Consider the following 23,638-nt stretch of genomic DNA (forward strand, 5'->3'; position numbering starts at 1 on the left):
TGGGGTCAAACGAAATACATTCTGTGCCTAACCTGGATGTAAAGAAAGGTGCATCATCAATGCAATAGGTACTTCTGGGGAATGAAGTAAAGCCTCAAGTGAAAGGCAGCATGATGGATGTCCTGCTGAACAAAAGGTGGATCTGATGACAGAGGAACCTGCAGAGGAAATGACTCACCTTCTCCACATCTTGATCTGGCTGTAATTTCAGCTTAATACTCAGTATGGCTGCCTAGAAAATATAAATTAAAAAAGTTGTGTATTTAGAAGAACCCCACAGTGGATAAACGGGCTATTTTTAATGTGTTAATTATTTCTGTTACGTTGTCAAGCACAAATCCTGCAAACATTTGGTCACAGACATTCCACTTCCAAATGTACAAGAACACTCGTGGCAGACCTGCATATCATGATTAGCAACATCTCCTGGAGCAAAATTAAAGATCACGTTGTCAGGTAAAAAGAGAGAAAGTGAAGCACTTGGATAAAACCAGCTGAGATGGCTACTTCCTATCCATGCACGGTAAAAAACACCTGACCCAGCACACCTTTCTGAGACTCTGAAGTTCTCTAAAATAGTTGGATTTTGTGAAAGCAACTCAAGATTTAGAACACCCTGAAATCAAGAGGTTTCAGTTTTCCCAGTTCCTGTGTTGCTCCACACCCCTGACAGCACAAGGTTCACCAGAGGCAGCAAGATGGGAAGCACTGTATTTTCCCTTTTGTGGGATTTCCAAATCTTTCATAAGCCAAGACCTACCACATTCACAAATTGCCTCCAAATCAGGATCTTCTGCAGCAAGGAACCTGCTGGGCTGAACTGCAGGAACTCAGGCTCAGGAGAGCTGGTTCAGCCACTGCCCGTCCCATCCCAGCTGGGGATTACAGGAATGGAGGAAGCTCTAACTGTGCATTGCTTGGGAGGCACAGACACCAATTAGGATTTACAGTAGTTAATACTATCTAATTTCTGAAGTGTGTAAGAACACTTGGATCTCAAATACAGAATAAGCATATAGTGGGTTGCTTTAATATAGTGCATTGTGCCAGTAATTGGAGTAATAAGGGCAGGGAGCCTTTGAGCACCTCTGTGTCTTAGTGCTGAACAGGGAACAAGGGAATGAGGAGGTTTTACAGAAGTGTCCTTCTAACTGCTTTGCAGAGTTCGGCTGTATTTTCCAGAACGGTTCTAAGCAGTACTGAAAACACTAACCCTGCCATAGCATGTGTGTAATGCTGAGCACTACATGGAACCCACCGAGTTCACAAATGCCTGTTTACTCAAATGTGGATAAAACCAGTGTGGTAGGGCTTGGAGGAAAAGCTCTTCTCTTCCACAGATTTCTCTGCTCTCTGTGATGGATTTTGATTCGAGAGAAAGATTTGCATTTTAGAACTGCGTTATTTGTTAGAATGTAGAATCATAGAATGGTTTAGTTCCAACCCCCCTGCTGTGAGCAGGGACATCTTCATCTGGATCAGGGCGCTCAGAGCCTCCATCCAGCCTGACTTGGAATTTTTCCAGGAATGGAATATCCACATGGGATATCTGTGCCAGTGTACCACCACCCTCACTGTAAAAAAATCCCTTACATCAAATCTAAATCTCCCCTCTGTTAGTTCAAAACCATCACCCCTTGTCCTACCCTTGCAGGCCCTGCTAAAATGTTTGTCCCCATCTTTCTTATAGGCCTCCTAATATGTAAGCAAACATAATGCAGGAACAGATGTGCCTTTCCCCAAGGAAACACAACCCCCACCACTACACGTCACATGCATGAAACCTTTCTAGAAAGATTTAACCAAAAAAGTACCCTAAGTGGGGGCAGGCACACACTTTGAAATCCATTTTCTGTGATCTCTCCCAGCATTTGAGTGACACCTGAACTCAGTCCATCACTGGCAGCACATGTTCTGCAGAGCCAGCCAAGCCCCACAGACACCTCACAGCTCATCTGAGCCTTGCTCACGGCAGGAGCCGTGGATTATGTTACTTTCTGGGGAATTCATGCCTGTGTTTCATCCACTGCACCACAGACTGAGTGTGCAAAAGCAGAAAACCAATGCACACCATGGAAGTTCGGCTGTTAAATCCTTCTGTCCCAATTAGCAGCTGGAAAACATTAGTTTTTTATGTTTGCTTTGGGTTTGGGTTTGGTTTTGGGGGTTTTAGGGGGGGTTTGGTTTTTTGAACACTGAAAGTCCAGGCTTCATCCTCAAAAGAGAAATCAAGAGAGGAGCTTTAAGTGACAAAAGCAGAAACCACCATTAATACAGAGACTGCTACAAATGGGTACTGGACAGAAAGGTACATGAGCAGCATTCAGCCCAACTAAACCTCAGCCAAATCTCTTACTCCAGACTATTCCACCTCTTAGAGGCCAATAGCTCCTCTGCTCCACAAGCATCAAGTTCCTTTTCTCTCAAATTATCAGTTTAACATCCAAAAGTTCAAACCGAGTGATTATTCTCCACTGGCAGACAAGTTGAAGGGTGCTACTTCTGGTTTGGACCTGAAGAAGGGGCTTGGGACTCCAAAGCTTTGGCAGCTGGTTTTGTTTTTCCCCCAGCTCCTCAGTTTGCTGAATTAAAAGAAATCATAAAAAAAAAAGACTTGCAACTCTCCAAACCCTGTTTCACCATTTGATCTCGTGAGTACCTTTATTGCACCGTTAGTTTTAATGTGCAACATCCAGCGATTCCCTAATGGCTTTTTAATGTTCAGATTAACCTAATTGCAGCCCTCTTATCTAAATGGCAGAGCTTTATCTCCAGCTCTATTAACTGTACAGATGACTTAATCAGATGAACATGCATGGTGTCAGGTTGGGTTTTCCTCTTTTCCTGGTTGGATATTCCACCCTGTACGAAAGGGTGTAGATGTAGGTGTAGATGTTCATTTGTCCAGAGCATGGAGAGCCCTCACCTTCCCATCCCAGGGCTGGCAGACCCAGCTCCACCACACCAGGGCTGGAGGACAGAGGAACTTCAAGCAGATCACACATAGATTCATAGAATCCTTAAGGTTGGAAAAGACCTTTAAGTTTACCAAGTCCAACCGTCAACCCAGCACTGCCATCACGTTCACCACTAAACCATGTCCCCAAGTGCCACATTCATATGTTCTTTGAACAGTTCCAGGGATGGTGAATCCACCACTGCTCTGGCAGCTGTCCAAAGCTTTACATAAGCTGGTTTTTAACAGCAATTTAACATCCTCCAGCTCAAGGTGGTGATGGAGCAGCCACACCAGTAGTGCTGCTGGCAGGACCTTCCCTCAGCAGGGAACACCAGTAGCCTTGTCCACACTTGGAACTGAACGTGGAAGAAGCAGCATGACCCGGGCCCCTGGAACAAGCACCAGGCTGGATCGCAGGGTGCAGTTACAGGGGCTGGCGGTCGAGCAGGGAGGACAAGAGAGATAACATCAGCGTGTTTACAATGGGAATAGCAAGAGAAGAGATATGAGTAACTGTAATAAAGATGAAAGCACTTGGCAGCTGTGTCTGTGGTCTCAACTTCGAGCTATTTTAAGATTTTGTTTTGTTATTATCGTGTTTTGAATTGTTTCACTCCACAAACAAGTTTTGTGTAAAACGACCCTATTTTTAACAGTCTGTTTATAGCTGATAAGATCTCCAGCAAAGCAACACCTCATTCGCAGGCTCATTTTGTAGTTAGAAAACAAACACTTCAATGAGTCTGTAACTGAACGGGTGAGAATCCCCCTCCCCACCCAGAACCAGCATTCCCCACCTGCAGTGCTGCACTCCCAGGCTGGGCTGGAAGGTGAGCCAGGGGAGCTGGAAGGTGGCAATCCCATTCATCCAAGTGTAGATCCTCAGGCTGGATCAGCGGGGCAACACAAATCCTCAGCAGCAGATACCCCCCTCCCCACTTCACCAGCTGACCATTAAGAGCAAAAAATTGAGTTAGGATGCAGGAACATGGGGAAGCTCTGGGAATGCTGAGATACTGGCAGCTAATCAGGGTCTACTCACACCCTCAAACTCCAAAGAGAACGTGTTATTGTCGGGGCTGGTGGTACAAGGAACCTTTTCACAAAAATACATTTCATACACAGAGTTTCTAGCATGTAATCTAATAACAGCAATAATTAGCATTATTGCTGCACCTAACAATATTCAACCTGTACTAAAACCCCAGGTGATAACAAATGTGGGGAACGCTGATCCCTCTCTTGCCTTGAACCCCCAAGTGTACACAGGAGAGCTACATGATGAAGCCACTGCTTAGTACAGGAGAAAAGCTGATGGCCCATTACCTAATTCAAATCCTGTCAAAGCTCCTGAGTCTTCTCATCCTCAGGGAGCTCTGGGTCATTCTTTCACTTAATGGTGGTGAAAGCAAAAATCCTACTTGGACATTTTGCAACAGTTTAGTCTCCCAAGGACAGACACCTAAAATATAGCAAAGGGCTGGCTGAGGCCAGGGGAGATCCAAAGCTACATTGAATTCTACCTAAACCGTGTGTAGGTGCATTGACCAAAGGATGGGGGAAGTTTCCCAAACTTGACATGTTGAGGCCCAGCCAGGAGCACCAGAACACTCCTCCTGTCACGCGATTGCAACACTGAGAGCATGGGAAAGTGGGGAGTGTTTCGAGGTGACTGCACGGCCCAGAGCACCCTGCACCAACAGCTGATCCTCTCGCCTTGTTTTGAATGCAATCGGCTCTGTCTCATCTAAAAATGACTATTCTTTCCACGTACAGCATGAGGTGCAGGAAGCCACACAAGATCTTATCTGCAAGGGCATGTGCACTTGGGTGGTGTCTACACTGACAATTTAGGCAATTTTCCCACAGTGGGGTTCACATCAGAAGAATAACCTCTTCAGTAGAACTGCTCGGAGTGGTGATGCATGACAGATACCAGTGGTTTCTGATGACTCCTGTGTTACTTAGCTCTGCTTGCAAGCTGGGACAGCACAAGGGTAAATAAGTCTGTGCCTGACTTAGTGCACTATTTCTGAACCAAAGGCAAACGAATTTCTGAAAACCCATAGAATAAACCAAACAACAGAACCAGACTTTGCAGAGGAGGATCCAACGTCACCTCCAGGAAAATCACAGTGATCAAAGCTTGGATAATGGCAGAAATAACTGAGTAAAAGGCACATCAGGTATTAATCACTGGGCACATCTGGTTTGTGTGTTGGAATCACTCATTTCAAACTTGTGGCTCATCAGCTTTGCTGGAGTTCTGAGTGCATTCCTGCACAGTGTATGACATCAGGTTCGATGGTTGATTGCTTCCTGCTCAAAGGGCACTCGACACACACAGCTGGCTGAGGAGAAGGTCTGCAGAAATGAGGAAAACACAAGATTTCTCAGGTCCACTCTCAAGGGACCATGAAGGAGTAGGACCATCTACATGAAGCAGTGACAGGTTACTCCTAGCTAAAGGATTTGAGGTGGAGAAGTAAAAGTCAAGGTTGGAATATGCCTGTCCACAGATGAGGGGAGGAGGCAACTGAGACCAACGCTTCTATGATTGTCTTCCTCAGGTCACTCGGCAGTTTTAAATGGGGTTCAACTGGTCAGTGCCCCCTCCAGTACTCCTTTGGAGCACTGCCCAAGGCTCCTGTGGGCTCAGGCCACCCACCTTCCCAGAGCCACATTCTCTGCACGGTTGGATCTACTGCTCATCCTCCTGGCTTCTCCCAGAGCCCAGAAGTGCTGGCAGGAGGAGCAGAGCACTACCATCTCATTTACGATTTCCCAGCATTGTTCAAGCTCCTTCCCCGCCATTCCCCAGGCAGAGGCCAAGAGCAGAGCCACCCCCAAAGCCGCAGGGTCGGGAGCAGGTGGCAGTGGCCCATGCATGGCCTGTGGGTTTGGCTCCCTCTGCTCTGGAGGGGCATCATCTGGCAGGAAACTGCCAGTAAAGCTGCCCTTAAGCAGCAGAGCAAGTTAATAGGAAAAAACGGTTGAGACTAACATCATCATCTTTAAGTGAGAAAAAACTGCTGTAACATTTTCCTTAGTTTTCCTATCCATTATAGTTCTCAATTTAAAAGAAACAAGGAAAGTCAAATGCACATGCTTTAAAACACAGCAAAAGTTGAACAAGCCTTTGTATAATTAAGGTGGTGAATGGAGGGAAGCAGCAGTATCAGAGACATTTCCTTGGCCTGAGAACAGCTCAAAAAAAGTCAGAGTGAAGGAATCCAGAATCTGATCAATGCTAACACTGATCTCTATTGACAGATCTGCAACGATACATTGTGTGCACTCCAGCACTACGAATGAAGTAGGACTACAAACACCAACATCCCTAACTTGGTGTTCAAAGCATCATAGCACTGAAAGGGAAGGTCATGGTGGGGATTGAACTGGTCATTGTTACACCTTTGAGTATTTGTGCTCCTTTAAGTTTAACTCTGGTCAACCATCCCCCTTTCTATTACATCTGCAGGAGTATGTATTGCTGACAAAAACTTGAAATTCTGTGTCTAAACAGCTTTTTCTCTGGGTACTCCAACATATTTTATGGCAAATTTTAATTACTGAACTCTAATAGATAACCCACATTATCTTAATTGAAAGAGCAAACATTAATCAAATTTCACATATGGAATGATCCTTCCTTATATGTAAAAATTAATGGATGAAACATTAGTAAAGAAAATATACTCTGCTTTTGAAAACAGAGAAATCTGAATGGACAGCAACCGAAAAGCCCCTTAAAAACAAAACACTACCAGCTTCATCCAATATTCTTGTTTAAGAAGCAAAGTGATGAAGGGGAGAGAAATGCTGCGAATCACCGACACAGAGAGGCTGGAGTGGGAGGTCTCTCAGGCCCAAGAATATTTCTGGTTGTCAGAGGCTAAAAAGATTATTTATTGTTTCCTTCCTAAACCCAGCTCCACTGCCACCTGTTCAGAATTTACTATAAAGCTGTTAAACAAGACGAGAACTTTGATGCTGACTGTGAAAACAAGTTTCACTGTATCTGACCCGAGCAGCACTCACTGCTGATCCAGAAGCAAAGGAATTTGATTTTTTTCTTTAAGCACAGCTATCTTTTTACCTTTATAAGCTGTTTAAAAAATGTAAATAAAATAACTCAGTGGACAATAGAGGGCATTCATCCCCCAGAAAGACAGCCGCCACCCTTAGACATGAAATATCGCAGCACATTAAGTCATGAGACCCCGCTAATCAAAGCTGACAGGGCCCTGAATGTGATTTCTGCTGAGACTTAGCGATATCATGGGGCACTGAAGCATGCACAGCCTGCCAGACTGCCCCTGTTCATGTGACAATGGCTTTTATTCCCCAAAGGGGCCTGCGAGTGACAAGAGTCCCCTTTGTCTCCGGGCTCCCGCATTCGCAGTGCAAGAGAGGTTCATTCAACCAGCCCCAGACACTCTTTGAAAGGCTGAAGTGTAACATAAGATGACCATGAAACACTAGCTTGCCTTCTGCCTACCCCTCATTCTTCTCCAGCACAGCCTGGCCTATTCAGGGCCTCTCGCAGCCCCGCTCGCGCTGCATTACCCCCGGTCTGCTGAATCCCCGCATTGTCCCGGCCCCGCACCCAGAGCCCTTCCCACACACAGCCCCCCGCACCCAGAGCCCTTCCCACACCACAGCCCCCCGCACCCAGAGCCCTTCCCACACACAGCCCCCCGCACCCAGAGCCCTTCCCACACCACAGCCCCCCGCACCCAGAGCCCTTCCCACACCACATCTCCCAGCACCCATCACTCTTCCCACACCATGTTCCCCCAAAGCCCTCCCACACCATATCCTCCTGGCAGCATGGCTGGGCTCTGGCACCACTGGCACAACCCAGGTTGAGGGCAGCACAGAGCCACGGCTGGCTTTGGAGGGATTCTAGGAAGGGGACAAAGCTGCTACACTTCACCTGGAACTCCCTGAGTGGGAATGCTAAACCCTCCCATCTCCCCACACTGTGGGGGCCATGATGGGCAGAGTTGGGAGCCCCTCACTCTGCTCCCAGTGCCTGGCGCTCCTCCAGCAGCTGCTCACTCCACTCACAACAGGATGGATAAACCCCCAAAAGCGCCCAGACACCTCAAACCCCCACTTACACATCCCTGCTTTTTCCCAAGCCGCTGTACCCGCTGTTTTCCTGCATCCCGGGAGCACTAGTGCCATCCACTGGCCCAGCAGGTGCCTCCTCACCACAGCCGGAGCTGCCAAACCAGCACCGAGTCACTCCACCCGCGCCATCGTCCTGGGCCTGGCACCGCCTGGGCACCCCCCTGACCCCTGTCCCACCACTGCCCTCCCACAGTGCCCTGACCCTGCTCAGCCTCCTGCCAGCTCCACTAAAACCAGGCGCAAGGGAGGGCTGGATTCATTTCAGAAACAAACAACTGCCACGGCCATGCCCAGGGAGCTCTGGGATCTCATTTGCCAAAGGAAACTTTCTCCAAAACCTCCATGAGGGAAAGGGAGCCTTAACCCTCTGGGCAGAGATCCATGGTTGGCAAACCACAGACAAAGGGAATAATCTTCCCTAAAATAAGTCCTGGAATCACAGACTGGTTTAGGTTGGAAGCACATCTCATCCCACCCCTCTGCCATGGGCAGGGACACCTTCTACTAGCCCAGGGTGCTCCAAGCCCCGTCCAACCTGGCCTTGGACACTTCCAGGGATGGGGCAGCCACAGCTTCTCTGGGCAACCTGTGCCAGGGCCTCCCTACCCTCACAGGGAGGAATTTCCTCCCAACAACTAATTTACATTTCTCCTCTTTTAGTTTAAAACATTGCCCCTTGTCCTATCACTTTCTGCCCGTGCAAAGGTCTCCCTTACTCTTTTTTATAAGTCCCTTTAAGTACTGAACTGTAAAACATCCACTGTCTTATTGCAAATACAGCAAGAAAATAAATAATGGCAGTCAGGATTTGCATAGGTTTCTGTCCTTTCAGGTGAGAGACTGAAGAGCCAAAAATCCTACATGTGAATCTGCTTCACTGCTCCAGCTGAGAGATGAGGAATAGCAGGATGGACAGACACCCTCAGCCCACTGCAGTGCTCAGAGCCTGAGCTCCAGGTTGTTTGGGGTTATTTGTTGTGAACTGAGGTATGTTCAGTCCCCAAGGGCAGTAAAAGATTTCCTGTTATTTTTGAAGATATTTCTATTCATCCGTCTGGTAACAAAACAAAACTAGAAGAAAGTTATGGCTGAGAGTGAGAAGCTGTTGAGGTTTCCTGTTCTTCACACTGGGAATGAGCAGCAAATGAGCTCTGCTGAGGAAGAAAAAACAGAAAAACAACTCCACAAAAAAAATTTACAGCTTTCCAAAACCAGATCTAGAAAGAACTGTGTTTCTCATGAAAACAACAAATATCTTTGGAGCCATGAACTTAAAAATCCCACTTGAATATAGTCAAATAGGACAATATTGTTACAACTGTCAAACACATTCAAAAACTTTTTGAGCAAAAGAGTGAGTCTCCAGCAGCTACCTGGGAATTTTGAACCAAATACAAAATATCTTTGTTTCAGTATTCGAAGAAATCAACATGAATGGAACTCCAGGATCTCACTAGGGAATTCAGCTTTACAGAAGAACAGGATTTTTAATACTGCTACTTGAGATTTTCCTTTTGCTAAACAAGATCAAGCTGTTCTACACTATCCAAGCGAACCACCTTCCTGGGAGAAAAAGAAACCTATAGTTTTTGTCTTTAAAACAGAAAGATCATAGAATGGTTGAGAAGGTCCTTCAAGACCACCCACTTCCACCCCCTGCCATGGGCAGGGACACCTCCCACTAGCCCAGGTTGCTCCAAGCCCCGTCCAACCTGGCCTTGGACACTTCCAGGGATGAGGCAGCCACAGCTTCAGTGGACAGCCTGGGCCAGGGCCTCTCCACCCTCACAGGGGAGAATTCCTCCCTAATATCTCATCTAAAGCACTGGCACTACTGTAGTTTGCTCATGAGAACGTGAGAACTCCCAAGGCCACCAAGGTATATCCGTGATGCCAGAGATGCTGCAGTGCTGTAACCCCAGGGTAGAACACAGAGGCTCCTGGGTGCAGTGAACTCCTGCCTGGATCAGTTACACAGTTTGAATATGAGCCTCACTGGTAAAGAGGCTTCAAAACTCCTCCAGCTGAGAATTGAGGTTGGGGCAATCACTGAGTTTTCCAAGCCCTCTGGCTGCAGGCAGGCTGGAGATAGTACAGCAGGTCTATGACTGGCTACCAAAATCCTTTCTTTTCTTGCTATGGAAAAGGAAAACAAAAAAGAACACAACCATCCCCTTAAATTCTCTACATTAAACCCTATTAACCTATTACTTTCAAAGGTCAGAGAAGGAGGGGAGGGAGGATTCCCTGGCATTCTGTACTCAGCTAGCAGAAAAGTTGAGGCTGGACATAGCTCCTGTACAGGGGAAGAGCCTGCTAGGCTGCAGCATTCACAGCGTGCAGCTGCTGGGATGAAACGGAATTCACATTGAAATGCATCCAAAAAAAAGGACACAGACATTCACAGAGAGCTGGGAAGGTAAATTTATTTGAAAGACATGACCCACCTCTTTGTAATCGCCCTTGAGATAAAGATGACTGACATGTTCAAGCAAATAGTTCCGGTCTGCTGTGTGGAGCTGGTAAATGCTGATCAGGGGGTCAAGCAGATTAGCTGGGCACTGGGAGAGGATTCTGAGCACACGGGCCTGCAGCTTCTTCAGCTGGATGCCAGACTTGAAAAAACCAAAGCAAAAATCAAACATGGGTTTAGTAAAGATGGCTGAGATTCAACAGCAGTGGGAAATGCAGCTTGTTTAAACAGAATAAGCCAATTCCTTTGGAAGGGATTCTCCAATTTCCCCACGGAGTCTGCAAGCACAAATCAGAACAATATGATACACGTTATTTTCACAGCATCCAATTCAAAAACATGAAGAGTTTGCGGGATAATTCTGGAGAAGGGATACGGCCTTGTGCAAAAGTAAAATCTGAAACTGGAAAAATGCCCTCTGAACTAGCACAGCTCTTCAGAAATTCTCCTCTCTAGTTCTCAGCAGAAAATCTTTGAATCCAGAGACTCCCCTCCAGGGAGATCTCACCTGTCAGGCATAAGAATTCCATTTCACTCCCAGGCTTGCTCCTGGGTGCAAGAAGGGCAGGAAAAGCAAAAGCACCATCAAAAGATGCACAGACACAGGTATTTCCCTTGTGTTTCCCACATGATCATTCATGACACAACAATTTCCCACACTCGTGACTCAGGAATTTCAGTGGCAGTAGCACTTTGCTGCACTTTGCAGATCCTGTAATGGCAGAGCTCAACATCTAACCAGAGCCATTTGGAAAAATGTGAAAGGAAGCAACACAAATATAAAAGTATCCTGCAGTTCAGAGCCAACAGCTTATAGGAAAGAGAAAATCTCTTTTCCGTATAGGTCAGAATATGTAAAGGCAGAAGGAATGGTAAACATTAGGAAGTATAATCTGATGATCCAACATTACAGAACTAATCATTCGGCTGCTGAAAAGGCAGACTGTTCCCATTTTCTGCATTCCCACCATATGGCAGGAGTTAAGCAATCCTACAGTAACTGGCGTCTATTTGTGGAGCTGGAAGAACACACAGAGCAGATTACTGCAACTGGGTTTATCCTGACAGCAGGGATGTGAGTTCCAGTGGGAGAGCCTCCAGCCTGGAAAGGCTGCAAGATCAACGCTCCATCGAAGTGGTTTGATCTGGAGAGCTGGAAAGCCCAACTTGGGAAGGGAAACAGAGTTCTGGCATCACAGCTTCCAATATGATTTCATTTTCAGACCAGCATGCCACAGACAACAACATCTCAGTAAGAGTTTCACACCTTGTCACACTGTGTATAAGGTTACAGAGAAGATGCTGGACTATGGAATAAAGTGAAAGTGGAGATACTTGAGGCATATTAAAATCAGTCCCTCTCTCCCAACTCTCTTCTAACCTGTGGAACAGCAGGATGCTCTTTTATCCAAAGCTGCAGCTCTGTGGTGATGCAATACCCCAGGGAATGCCCTTTCCCCTTCCAATCACTGCTGTTCTCCAGCATGGCCAGGAGTCCTGCCAAAGGGTCCTCCAGTCCGGCAAAGCCCCGCCTGATTTCTTCCTTGAGCTGCTGAGATACAAAACCACATTGTCACATACAAAAAGATTAGTGAATCCTCCCTTCCCCCAGCTGAACACAAAGCTTTATTTTTTTAAATTTAATCTATTCAGAGAGGTAACTGTTGCTATTCAGCCACCATCCGCGCCTCCAGTGACTTTTCATGTCATTACAGATTCCTTCATGGCTCACTGCACCTCAAACCCAATGGGAAAAGCAGCAATTGTCCACACTAATTATCCCATAAAGACAGAGAAGTTGTTCTGTGGGGCAGACAAAGGGGCTTGGGATTTGGGGGAGGGGGAGAAAAGAAGAGAGCTGGAGAGAGGGGTGTTATTAGGAAAATGGCAATACTGAAGGTAGAGAACTGGGTTCAAAAACCTGCTCATCTTCTAACAGACTTACACGAGCACAGTGTATGAACCTCCTCATTCCTGCACCACAAACTTGCACATTTGACCTTATCCCCACTTCAGCCACAATGGCTCCTCAGTGTAATTGGAATATTTGGGAATCTCAAAATAGTTTGGATTTTGCACACAGGGTCAAAATGAATGAAATATCTGAGTTCAAACTCTGTCAGACTGCCATTCTCCAAATCTGTGCTCCTGTCCCCAAACCTTCCTGAGCAGGGTATTCTCTGCTGACCACCTACAGCCCCTGCATGTCAGGCATCGCACACCTCCGAGAGCCTAAAAGCCCTGCAAAGGGACTTGGAACATGGGAAAACTCCATGCCATAAATCTTAGGAATCCCAGGGTGATGTGTTTAGAAATGTGAAGGAATTGGACCCTCACTTTGTGAATGTTAATAGGCTACTTACTACCCATCTGGTAGAAGTGATAAATTAGCAGTACTGAGCAATATCTCTATAATGTTTACATTAGAAGTAGTTTCCAAGGAGCTGGGAGGGTTGGCAGGGTGAGGAAGTGGCATCCTCAGTACCCACACAGGACCTCTCACTGCACGGTACATGCACCAGCGTGGAGCAGGGCAAAGGCAGAGACAGAAAACAAGAAATGACTGAGAGCAGCTGCTCTCTTTCTTTTCTGGCTAAAAAGCCAAATCCAAAAGATGCTCATTCCTGCTGCAGCCAGCACTTGTAATTTACTGTATATCATGGCCCCAGTCAGAGCTTCCAATGGAAACAACATAAAGTTTGAAGAACGACATGGAAAACAAAAGAAAATCTACAGAAAATCTGCCAATGAATTTGTTCTTTTTTATTCATCGACAATATTTACTGGAAGACAGTCATTTTCCAGAGTGTCTTTCATGTCTGGAAAAACCACAGAACCTATCGTTTACGACAGAAACTGTTTCTTTCTCACTAGACTATCAAAGGCAGCATGAAAAAGCTGATGACTAACAAAGATGTGACTTCAGATAAGAGATTTCTCCCTGCAAGTAATTTTCCCTGTGGCAAGAGTTCGCTTCAACTTCACTGGGAGATGCAGTAGAAGGCAAAGCCGAGCTCTTATCCAACCACAAACATCCAATACAACAGCCAAAGGAAAACAAAGCAACTTGCCAACTCAATTGCACTGCTTAGAAATGGCTTTTTTCCCCCCAAAGCCCCACTTCAGCACATTCAGAGCTTCCACCACACTGCTCAACTCCTCCTTGGGCTGGAGTCTGAGCCTGGGCTTTGGCGGGCTGGGTTCCAGCAGACACCAGGTCCTGCTGGCACGGGCAGAGCAGCTCCCAGCACTGACCCCACTGCCAGCAGCATGAACTGTGCTCATCCGGACTGAATCTGGCCTTGGTACCAGCCAGGCCAGGACAAGCTGGGAAAAGCCTCCCTGCAGCCCTCGGAGCAAGCTGAAGCCTTCAACCATGAGGTGTGTAGTCTGAGGGGGAAAAGCAAAACCAGAAAAGGGCATGAGACACCTAAATCAGAGAGGAAAGAGTGCTGTGCTCCCTGGCTCATCCCTCTGCCAGAGAAGGATTCCTCTCAGACATAACTGCCATTTCCATTTCAATTGATTCCCATGGCAGGGAATGCTCCTTGGGGGATTTCTACAGCCTGACAGATCATGGGAATAGGAAAATGTTGCTGATGCTCAAACTACACACTTCTTCATTCAGCTTTGGTCCCTTATTTCCAGTCACACAGCTCCAGGCAGTCTGCGGATGCTTCCTGGTTATTCCAGAACCGTCTTTCCTATGTAGAAAATGACCATTTCTTATACCCACGTTCCAGAACTGAGGTCATGCCATGGCAGACACTCTCCTGCCCATGGTCACTGATTTGAGACCAAGGGCTGATTCTCCCAAGTTCACAGACAATATTCACTTACAGGCACACACAGCGAGAAGCAAAGAAGCTCCTGCCATTTTCCTGGCAGTGGAGCAGACTGAGCTGTATTTAAACGAACTTCCCTCAGTTATTTGGGGTGGCAGCAGCAGCACAACACTCCTGAGCTGCACAGAGAGGGCAGGGCAGCCCTGCCCCTTAGGAGTCCACACTTGCTGTGGGTGCATGGCCCTAGGCAGGGATCAGCCCATCTCAGTCACAGCGTGATCAGCACATGTCAGAACCCACTGGGACATTCCTGCTGAGCTTCCCTCACAAGCTGGTCCCACCACAGGCCTCCTCATCGCTCCAAAAAGGGTTCATTGGGGGTCAGAAATGCACCCTCCAGGTGGAGAAACACACTCCTGCCTGTGCCAGCACCCCCACAGCACTGCCTGGAGGGGGACCTGCAAACCCCACTGAAGTGCAGGACATGCAGCCTGCATGTCCTGCAATGCTGCATCCCACTGGAATGACCAACACAAGAAAGACATGGACCTGTTGGAATGAATCTAGAGGAGGCCACTAAGTTGGTCAGGAGGCTGGAGCCCCTCTGCTCTGGAGCCAGGCTGGAAGAGCAGGGGGTGTTCACCTGGAGAATGATCCAGGCAGATCTCAAAGCCCCTTCCAGGGCCTAAAGGGGCTCCAAGAGAGCTGGAGAGGGACTGGGGACAAGGGATGGAGGGAGAGGACAAGGAGGAATGGCTTCCCACTGGCAGAGGGCAGGGTTAGATGGGATATTGGGAAGGAATTGTTGGCTGTGAGGGTGAGGAGGCCTTGCCACAGGTTGCCCAGAGAAGCTGTGGCTGCCCCATCCCTGGAAGTGTCCAAGGGCAGGTTGGACGGGGCTTGGAGCAACCTGGGCTGGTGGAAGGTGTCCCCCCATGGCAGGGGGGCAGGATGAGATGAGCTTTAAGGTCCCTTCCAACCCAAACCAGTCTGGGATTCTCTCATTCTGTGACCATTACAGAAACAAACCAACTGAACACATGGAGCTGCAAGTGTGAGTCCTGGGGATCCTCCAGCTTTTCCACCTCCTGCAGGAATACTCTGGTGTTTTCTGGCCAACGACACATCCATGGGAGGCTTTGTCATTTCCAGAGTATTTTTCTTCCCAATCCACACACAGATCCCAGGGTACTCAGTGCAAAGAATTTTGATGATTACCCTTTCCTACTGTTGTTTTGTGGGATTAACTGACCTCAAGACCTAAAGGATAATATTTTTTTTCCTCCAACTTGATGGAAAGCTCAAGGCTTTAGAGTTGCTGAGCTCAAATCTCCCTTGGTGAGTGACCATTTGGAAAGGCACCTCTCACACTGGGTTTCCAGTTGTTTAGTAATTCCAGCTGGGAACCACAGACTACCAGTAATGGAAAGTCTAAGTGCAGCAGACAAGGACAATGACTAAACACTCCAGACACCCAGGATGGAGCACGTACACCAGGTCCTCAGCCATGCTGGCCATTCCACACAGGACACATTCCACGTGGTTATGTGGGGAGATGCAGGGTCCTGGGTCTTTTAGAAAAGAAACCATCTCAGCTGTGAACCTGCCTGAACAGTGGAGAGTTAAACATGGGAAACCCACCACTCAGCCAATTCGTCTACTGGTTTTGTTAGTTTTCAAGCTCCAAGATTTAGATTAAATATATTTTACTGCCTAAGAGAAATCTCCATGTAGAGCCCATAGGTTGCTGTATAAAAATACTGCACTAATTTTAGCCAAGCAGTGTAAATTCACCACTCTAAAAGGAAAAGACAAACCAAATCAGAAAAAAAAATACTTTGAATAGGAAAGCTTTGATATCATTCCACTTGGCAAAGAGCACTTCTCTACCGACTTCAACCCTCATTTTTTTCAGCTACTAGAAGTATTCTTCCCCCTCCCCGAAGATCCTCCATTTAATGGACAAAAAAGTGTTTAAAACAAAACAAAAGCAACTTTGATTTTTTTCCCTCTGTAACTCAGCCCTGTAAACTCCAGCTCTTTTATAGGAGCCCCTGAGCTGCTCCACATCACACAGAGTACCTTTTCTTTTCACTTGTAGCTGCAAATGCACAGGCTCTTCCCCTGTGTGCTGGAATGAAAGAGCAGTGAAGGATTGCGGGTCTGACCTGTGCCTGGACATGCTCTGCATGTCACCGAGGGGGCTCAGCCTTACCTTCCTCAGCTCTTGCTTTGTCCAGAGAAGCTGAAGGGTTTTCAGCAATAGGAGTGGGTCCTGGCCTGGAGGGGGGGGAAGAGAGAGAGAAAAGGAGGGAGAAAAACAAAACAAAACAGATTTATTGGCTCTGTAGAGGCAGCCCAGACACACTGGGGCATTGTTTCACCCGAGAGAAATCAGCTACTCCGTGCACTGTGTTGGAAACCAGCAACCTTCCAACTGCCAGTCAGGATTAGAGTGCTAAACCCCTGCACTCCAAACCCCAGCCGACTCACAGCCACCACCCATGCACGGCTTTAACTCAGCACCCTCAGCTCCAACACTGCAGAGTTGTGCTGGGGCAGTCACAGCTCAGTCCTGCTGCTGCTCCTCACCCCGTCCACCCCCACCCCCTTTTCACACGAAACAAAACGGTCCTGGAAGAGAGAACACCTTGCACAGGTCGGGAAGGGTGATGAGCACACAGATTTTTAGGGAATGGCTCTGAAGTGTAACCTCATGGCAACCTGGGGGTGGAGGAGGGAGTGGGTGAATTTGGGTGCTGGAGGGGAGAGTCTGTCCTTGACAGGCTGGACTGGACACAGGCTGAGGGATCTGGGCAAAGTGGTGTCTGAGGAAGAGGGAAGATGAAATGCTGCTGTGATTAGTGGCAATGCTAAACAAAGAGGGATCCAATATTTCGAAAGAAGGTTATTTGGGATTTTCCTCTTACTTTTCACCTAGTTATTGTAGAACTTGAAGTCAGTTGTTCTTTTGTGTCTATTATCATTCATCATACTGTTACTCATCATGCCAGTATTTCTGAACCAATTTTTTAGGAATAACTCATTTTAAAAGCAGTAACATGTTTGATATTTGATTCTATTTAATGCACAATCATTTTCTTATGAAACCATGACTCAGAATATTCTGAATGAAAATCGTCTATGGCATGAACAGTTTAAATGTGAAGAATGACTTTAAAAATCTGAATGAGCTCTCCAAAACCACTCCTTCTCGTGTACCTCTTCTTATGTTTTCACACAGCCAAAAGAAAATGTTAAACTGAAAAGGAAGCATTCTTTCAATCACCTTTCGTGTTTTACAATTCCTAAAGAGCTCATTTCCAAATGCCAGATTTCATGCTCAGTATCCCATCACACTTCATATTTCAGGTCACAAAAAACTTCCTCAGCTGTGAAACGCTCTACCTCATCCAACTGAACTCTGAGACACTGCATTTATAAAATATTTGAAGTAGCAAGCTGATTACTGGTTGAGCCAAGAGCATGATAATATTCCCATTATCCACTAACCTCTGGGAAACACCAGCCAAATTAAAAATGCCACATTTACAATTCATAAGATAATATTTTCTTTCATCTCTGGTTGTTCTGAAATGTTGAACTCTCCAAACACTGGCAGTTCTCAGCTACTGCTCCTCCTCTGGAAAAAGAAAAGGCTCTTTTTACACCAGAACAGAAGAAAAGCCAGATCCCTACTCCCCACTAAATTAGCAAATTACAGTCAAATTCAACCCATGTGTGTGTGCATATCTGCACACTCTCCTTTTGGCCTAACTCCCAAAGAAATTTATACACACACAGGAAAAAAAAAAACTAGAATGCAATGCAGTGTGTAACCAAATACACTGTAAATCTGAGCTGTAATTAATGCAGGGAACAAGCTGGAATGATACAGGAAATGAGAGCAGTTAAGGAGAGCAGTGTTTCACTTCAGATACAGCCAATAATTCAACTTGTTAAAAAGCTTTCTAAACCTCAATCAACAAACCCAGCCCTTTTCTTACTGACTTTTTCCTGCCTTACCTCCCTGCAACTGAAACCCAAACTCACTGGTTTGAGACACACAGACCGATGGAAACGTCTCTCCAGTCAATTTTAACCAGCTCAGTGTGGTGCCAACATGGCCCTGAGCAGGCACAGGTACATGGGGCACCTTCCCCTCCCCAGACCCTGGCACTGAATGCACCCAGTACTCAGTTATTTCCACAGACCCCACCTGGAGCACTGTCCAGCTCCAGGGTGCTCAGCACAGGAAGGACATGAACCTGTTGGGGCAAGTCCAGAGGAGGCCACAAAGATGCTCCAAGGGCTGGAGCCCCTCTGCTCTGGAGCCAGGCCGGGAGAGCTGGGGGGGTTCACCTGGAGAAGAGAAGGCTCAAGGGAGACCTGAGAGCCCCTTCCAGGACTGAAAGGGGATCCAGGAGAGCTGGAGAGGGACTGGGGACAGGGGATGGAGGGACAGGACAAGGGGGAATGGCTTCCCACTGCCACAGGGCAGGGGTTGAACGAGAGAAACTCTGAGAAATCACCTGTTGGTGACCAAACAGGGCTGCTCCTTTCCTTACCTGGTAAGGCTTGTAAGGATCTAAGGATGAAATATAGTCAGAGGCTAAACATAACAAAATAACCCACATGCAGCAGCTCCCAGAGCCAAACATGAACGGGACAGCAAAGCCACATCATGCCGTTGTCTAATCCCACCAGAGAGGTGGGATGCTGCAGTTCATGCTGGATTTTGAGCTATTGCATCCAGTTACTCTCCAGCTGAGACAGAAGATGGAAATGTGAAGGTTCACATAATTTTGTCTCCTGAAAGAAATGAACAATTCATTTGTTCTGTGTCCTGCAGGACCTCTTTGGAGGACTGGCCTCCTCATGGTTCTCCTGGTACCCATAAACAAAAAATTAGTGTCTTTGGCATTGATGAAGAATTAATAACTACTGCTATATTCCCACTGGAATACCAGACAGGTTCCTGCTCATCCACATCGCAGAAGGAAGCAGCAGTAAACTAATGCCGGGATATCCAAGGAAAAACAACAGGACCTTACAGGGAATTTCATAAGCCTTCCAGACGAATCTGGAGAGCAGACAACTGCTCCAGACACAAGAGAGTGAGGAAGAAATACAAGGGAAGGAGGAATAAAGCAAAGAGACTGAAAACCAAGTGGTCAGAACTGAACCACAAGTGCACTTGGGCTTGGCTCAGGACAAGAACAAGGCAAGGATGGGGCATGGCCAGAAAAACACCTTCATATGGTCCACCAAGAACACCCAGAATAGCCACTGCTGAAGAGAAGTTAAATCCTGCAGAGATTCCTACATCCTGAAGAGATATCCAGCTATTAGCAAGGGACATTCAATGAGCAAAATAAACAAAACATGGATGTAAACCAGCAAAAAACCCCAATGTGGAAAGTCAGAGAGATGAGCTGTCCCTGCTCCAGCTGTGAGCAGCAGGGCTGGCCGGGTCTGCCACTGCAGCAGTCGAGACGTGTCCGAGGCAACTGAGCCCACCCCGTTCCCAGACCAAGGTCCAGAGAGAGTGCTCAGTCTGACACTGATCCTTCCCTTCACAGCTCCAAAAAAGGGGGTTGCAGACCATAAAACACCTGGCAAAGCCTCACCAAAACAAGGTTAAAGAATGTTGGTGGAGATCTCAAAAAGACACATCTGTGCCCACTCCATCAAGACACAAATAACTTTGAGCTTTTCCTCTGAGAGTTTCTCCCAATAGCACGTTCCTGTTTTAAACATTTTGACATTAATATATTTCCTCTCAACATTTTTCATTCTGAAAATAAATGAGCTCTGCCCTGAATCTGGTACCAAAATTGGAGGAGCTGGTAAATCAAATGTCTTCCAGTTCTCAAGATCTGTGGTTACATTTCAAAACCATATAAACCACAAGGCTTATATTTCTGAGTTAGAAAAGTGCCTTCGAGGAAAACCATAAAGTACTTTCTGTTCATTCTCTCCTTTTCCATTGTGCATCCATCACCCAGACCCTGCTGTGATCACAACAAAAGCGGTGCTCACGGGCTGGTGAGGTAGCACTGGGTTTGCTGGTGAGGTTTGCAGGACATCCTTGCAAAATTCTGCTGCTTTACCACCAGTGCTGCTGAAACGGCCTGGCAAGAGAACCCCATGTTCTGACTGAGGCTCCTCGTGTCTCTCACCTGAGGCAAGTGAGGCATCCAACCCCAGAGGAGGAATTTCCCAAGGAAAAAACCTCCTGAGACTTTCTCTTTGTGTCCAAAGCCATTAAATGCCCCCAGATGTTGAGATCTGGAAGAATTACAGTCAGCAAAAGAAAAGATACAGAATGAAGTCAAAAGCAACCCCCAAAAATAAGGCTCAAGTGACTAAAATGCAGTATCACAGCCCCCAAACTGTCACTTACAGCTGAAAGTCATGGACAGGAAAGGTCAAGAACAAAAAGCTAATTACAGAATCACAGAATCATAGAATCTTCTGGGTTGGAAGGGACCCACAGGGATCATCCAGTCCAACTCCTGGCCCTGCACAGACACCTTAACACTCCCCCCTGTCCCTCAGAGTGTTGTCCAAACTCTCCTGGAGCTCTCTCAGCCTTGGGGTTGTGCCCACTGCCCTGGGGAGCCTGGTCAGTGCCCAACCACCCTCTGGGGGAAGAACCTTTTCCTGAGATCCAACCTGACCCTGCCCTGGCACAGCTCCAGCCACTCCCTGGGTGCTGTCCCTGCTCACAGGGAGCACAGATCAGAGCTGTCCCTACAATGGTTATGTTTTCTTTAGGCAGCCAGATTACACCTCTGCCCTGCAAGTTAGTGGGATTTTAATAAATGTTTAATGGAATATCCAACAAATCCAACTCACCCAGTAAACAATCAGTGAATTTTTACTATTACTTATTGCCTTGTATGCCCTCTGCCCCAATAAATCCATGAGATATGTTCTCTGTGAAAACTCCTGTTCATCTCTGATATATCTGAGATATTTTTCAGAAAGGAAAACAAAAATTTGAGACATTTCTGCATCCCCCCCCAAGGGCAGCCAGACTGTTTGGACTTAAAAACTCCAATATATCAGTGTACAGGCAATGCATAAGCTGAGAGTTTGGGTGAGCAGAGTCCTTCAGCCAGCTTGTGTTCCAGCAGCACGATGGGTGCACCCACACTGTGCCCATTAAATTACAGCTGGGAACCAACAAATACTGTGTTATGTAAGAACCAATCAAAGTCTCTGATCAAAACCTACTCTGTCTCAATTTTGTTCAGAAGTGGCTGCAGCTCACAAGTGTGTGCTGCTTTTGCAGAACAACACGCTGAGAGGGCACAGAAATGAATGGATGCATTTTCTAGGGACCAAATTTGAATCTTTAAGGACAAGCTGATTTAACTAAAAAGGCACAAAATTCCTTCACAGAAATCCACAGATTGTGACACCTTCCAGGTGTTCTCGCTGTGCCTCCTTTTCATGGGCACACATAATATAAATAAACCTTCCAGTGGTTTTTAAGCAGTTTTGAGCTTGAGAAAATGAGCCGTATGGAACGTCTCCTAACAATGTGAAATGACATTTAAAAGACACAAAACCAATTCTAAAACATGCAGGTATGTGCTCATGCATTGTAAAAGTATGGGTTGGAATTAAAAAAACATACAATAAAGAAACAAAAGGAAAGGGCTATGTGAATCCAAAGTAAGTAGGAAGAGGCTATGTGAATCCAAAGTAAGTAGGAAGACTTGAGAAAAAACAAGTGAATATGTGGGTTTTAGCAGAGCATGGCAGTGCCATTCTCCTTTTGCTTTGTGGGAGGCTTCTTCAGTGATTTTTGCTTACTTGGATTTATCCCAGGGCCTGGGGAGCGATACCAAACATGCCACATATCCATGGATGGGTAAAGATGTCCCACACACCAGATTAATGGTCACCAATCAAAACAGGTATGACACAGATTATTTCAGAGTTAGAAACATGCTGTCATAGCAGTTCTTGGTCCTGCCACATCATCCCTCTCTTGTACTGAAGAATCACCTTTAAGAACCCTCTCTTAAGTCTGAGGCTTCCAGCAAACCTGGACTGCAATGGGGAAATCCCTTTGGAAACAGAAATTACGGTGGTAGAACCCCACACTGCTGCTCCAGAGCATCCCTGGGAAGCCTGTTCCTGCCGCTGGGCCAATCTTGCTAATTCCTGTATCTTTTGGAGTAACTTCTTGTGTTTCCATCCTGGGTATATCCAGTAAAAGCCTGGTTTTTTGGGACACATTTTTCTCAGTTGGTCAGAACCTGATGGCTGTAATACCCCAGCAGTGGGTTTGTTGGCATTGCTGCTTCATCCCCTTCAACCTCCTTCCCCATTTCTGATGGAGAACATGTGTTCTAAATGACATTTAATGCCACTGCTGGAAGCTGCCTGTATTTCTGCAACAGTGCCAAGGTTCCTTCACCCACAATGAAACAAAACCTCTGCCTGCTTTGCACCCTCATCAGCACAAGGGACAGGGGGGACAGTCAGTGCTCCCTGCAAAACCATGGCACTGAACCCATAGTTATAGCTGGGAGTGGAGGGAAGAGGGAAATAACAATGTATTTCCCCCATAAAGAATTAAAAACCAAACAACTTAGCAAGCAGACAAGAGGCAGAGCTCCAAATTACCGCAGAATCAAGGTAAGAACTTGGGTGGTGAACTCAGGAACTCGGAGGGTGGGGAGGCCCTGGCACAGGTTGCCCAGAGAAGCTGTGGCTGTCCCATTCCTGGAAGTATCCAAGGCCAGGTTGGACGGGGCTTGGAGCAACCTGGTCTAGTGGAAGGTGTCCCTGCCCATGGCAGGGGGTGGGACTGGATGGGCTTTAAGGTCCCTCCCAACCCAAACCACTCTGGAATACTGTTCTAAGAAGATCAGTGCCAAAGCAAGGGCTTTAGCAACCCTTTGGGAAGGGCTGTGTTTCCCTGCATCCCCAGAGTACAGGTTGCTCCAGTGAGGGCTGTGATGTGGGGCCGGGATGTGCTCAGCATGGGGGAGTAGGTGCCTGCAGATGCTGCTGGGGCAACCCAGGATCCAATGCCCACAGCCCTGTGCCCAAATCAGCAGCCAACAGATGTGCTTTGAGGGCTGGGAAAGCGAACATGGACCTGGGCAGGCAACGCCCCTGAGCAGTGTCCACCTCAGCTTAACAGAGTCATGGAATCACACACTGGTTTGGGTTGGAAGGGACCTTAAAGCTCATCTCATTTCCATTCCCTGCCATGGGCAGGGACACCTTCCACTAGCCCAGGTTGTTCCAAGCCCC

General features: G+C 46.9%; 1 protein-coding gene across 1 annotated transcript in view; it reads right to left on the minus strand.

The window, feature by feature from the left end:
• EXD3 (exonuclease 3'-5' domain containing 3) overlaps window positions 1-23,638 on the minus strand; it is a 293,521-nt gene that overhangs the window by 183,965 nt on the left and 85,918 nt on the right. The window contains exons 4-7 of the mRNA XM_017834638.1: window positions 16,572-16,636; window positions 11,953-12,123; window positions 10,546-10,713; window positions 179-232 (exon numbers count right to left, since the gene is read on the minus strand). Of these exons, the coding sequence (XP_017690127.1) occupies window positions 179-232; window positions 10,546-10,713; window positions 11,953-12,123; window positions 16,572-16,636 (458 nt within the window). The remainder of the gene's footprint in view (window positions 1-178; window positions 233-10,545; window positions 10,714-11,952; window positions 12,124-16,571; window positions 16,637-23,638) is intronic.

This window comes from Lepidothrix coronata, unplaced genomic scaffold (genome assembly GCF_001604755.1).
Source record: "Lepidothrix coronata isolate B3197 unplaced genomic scaffold, Lepidothrix_coronata-1.0 Scaffold237, whole genome shotgun sequence".
NCBI lineage: Eukaryota > Metazoa > Chordata > Aves > Passeriformes > Pipridae > Lepidothrix > Lepidothrix coronata.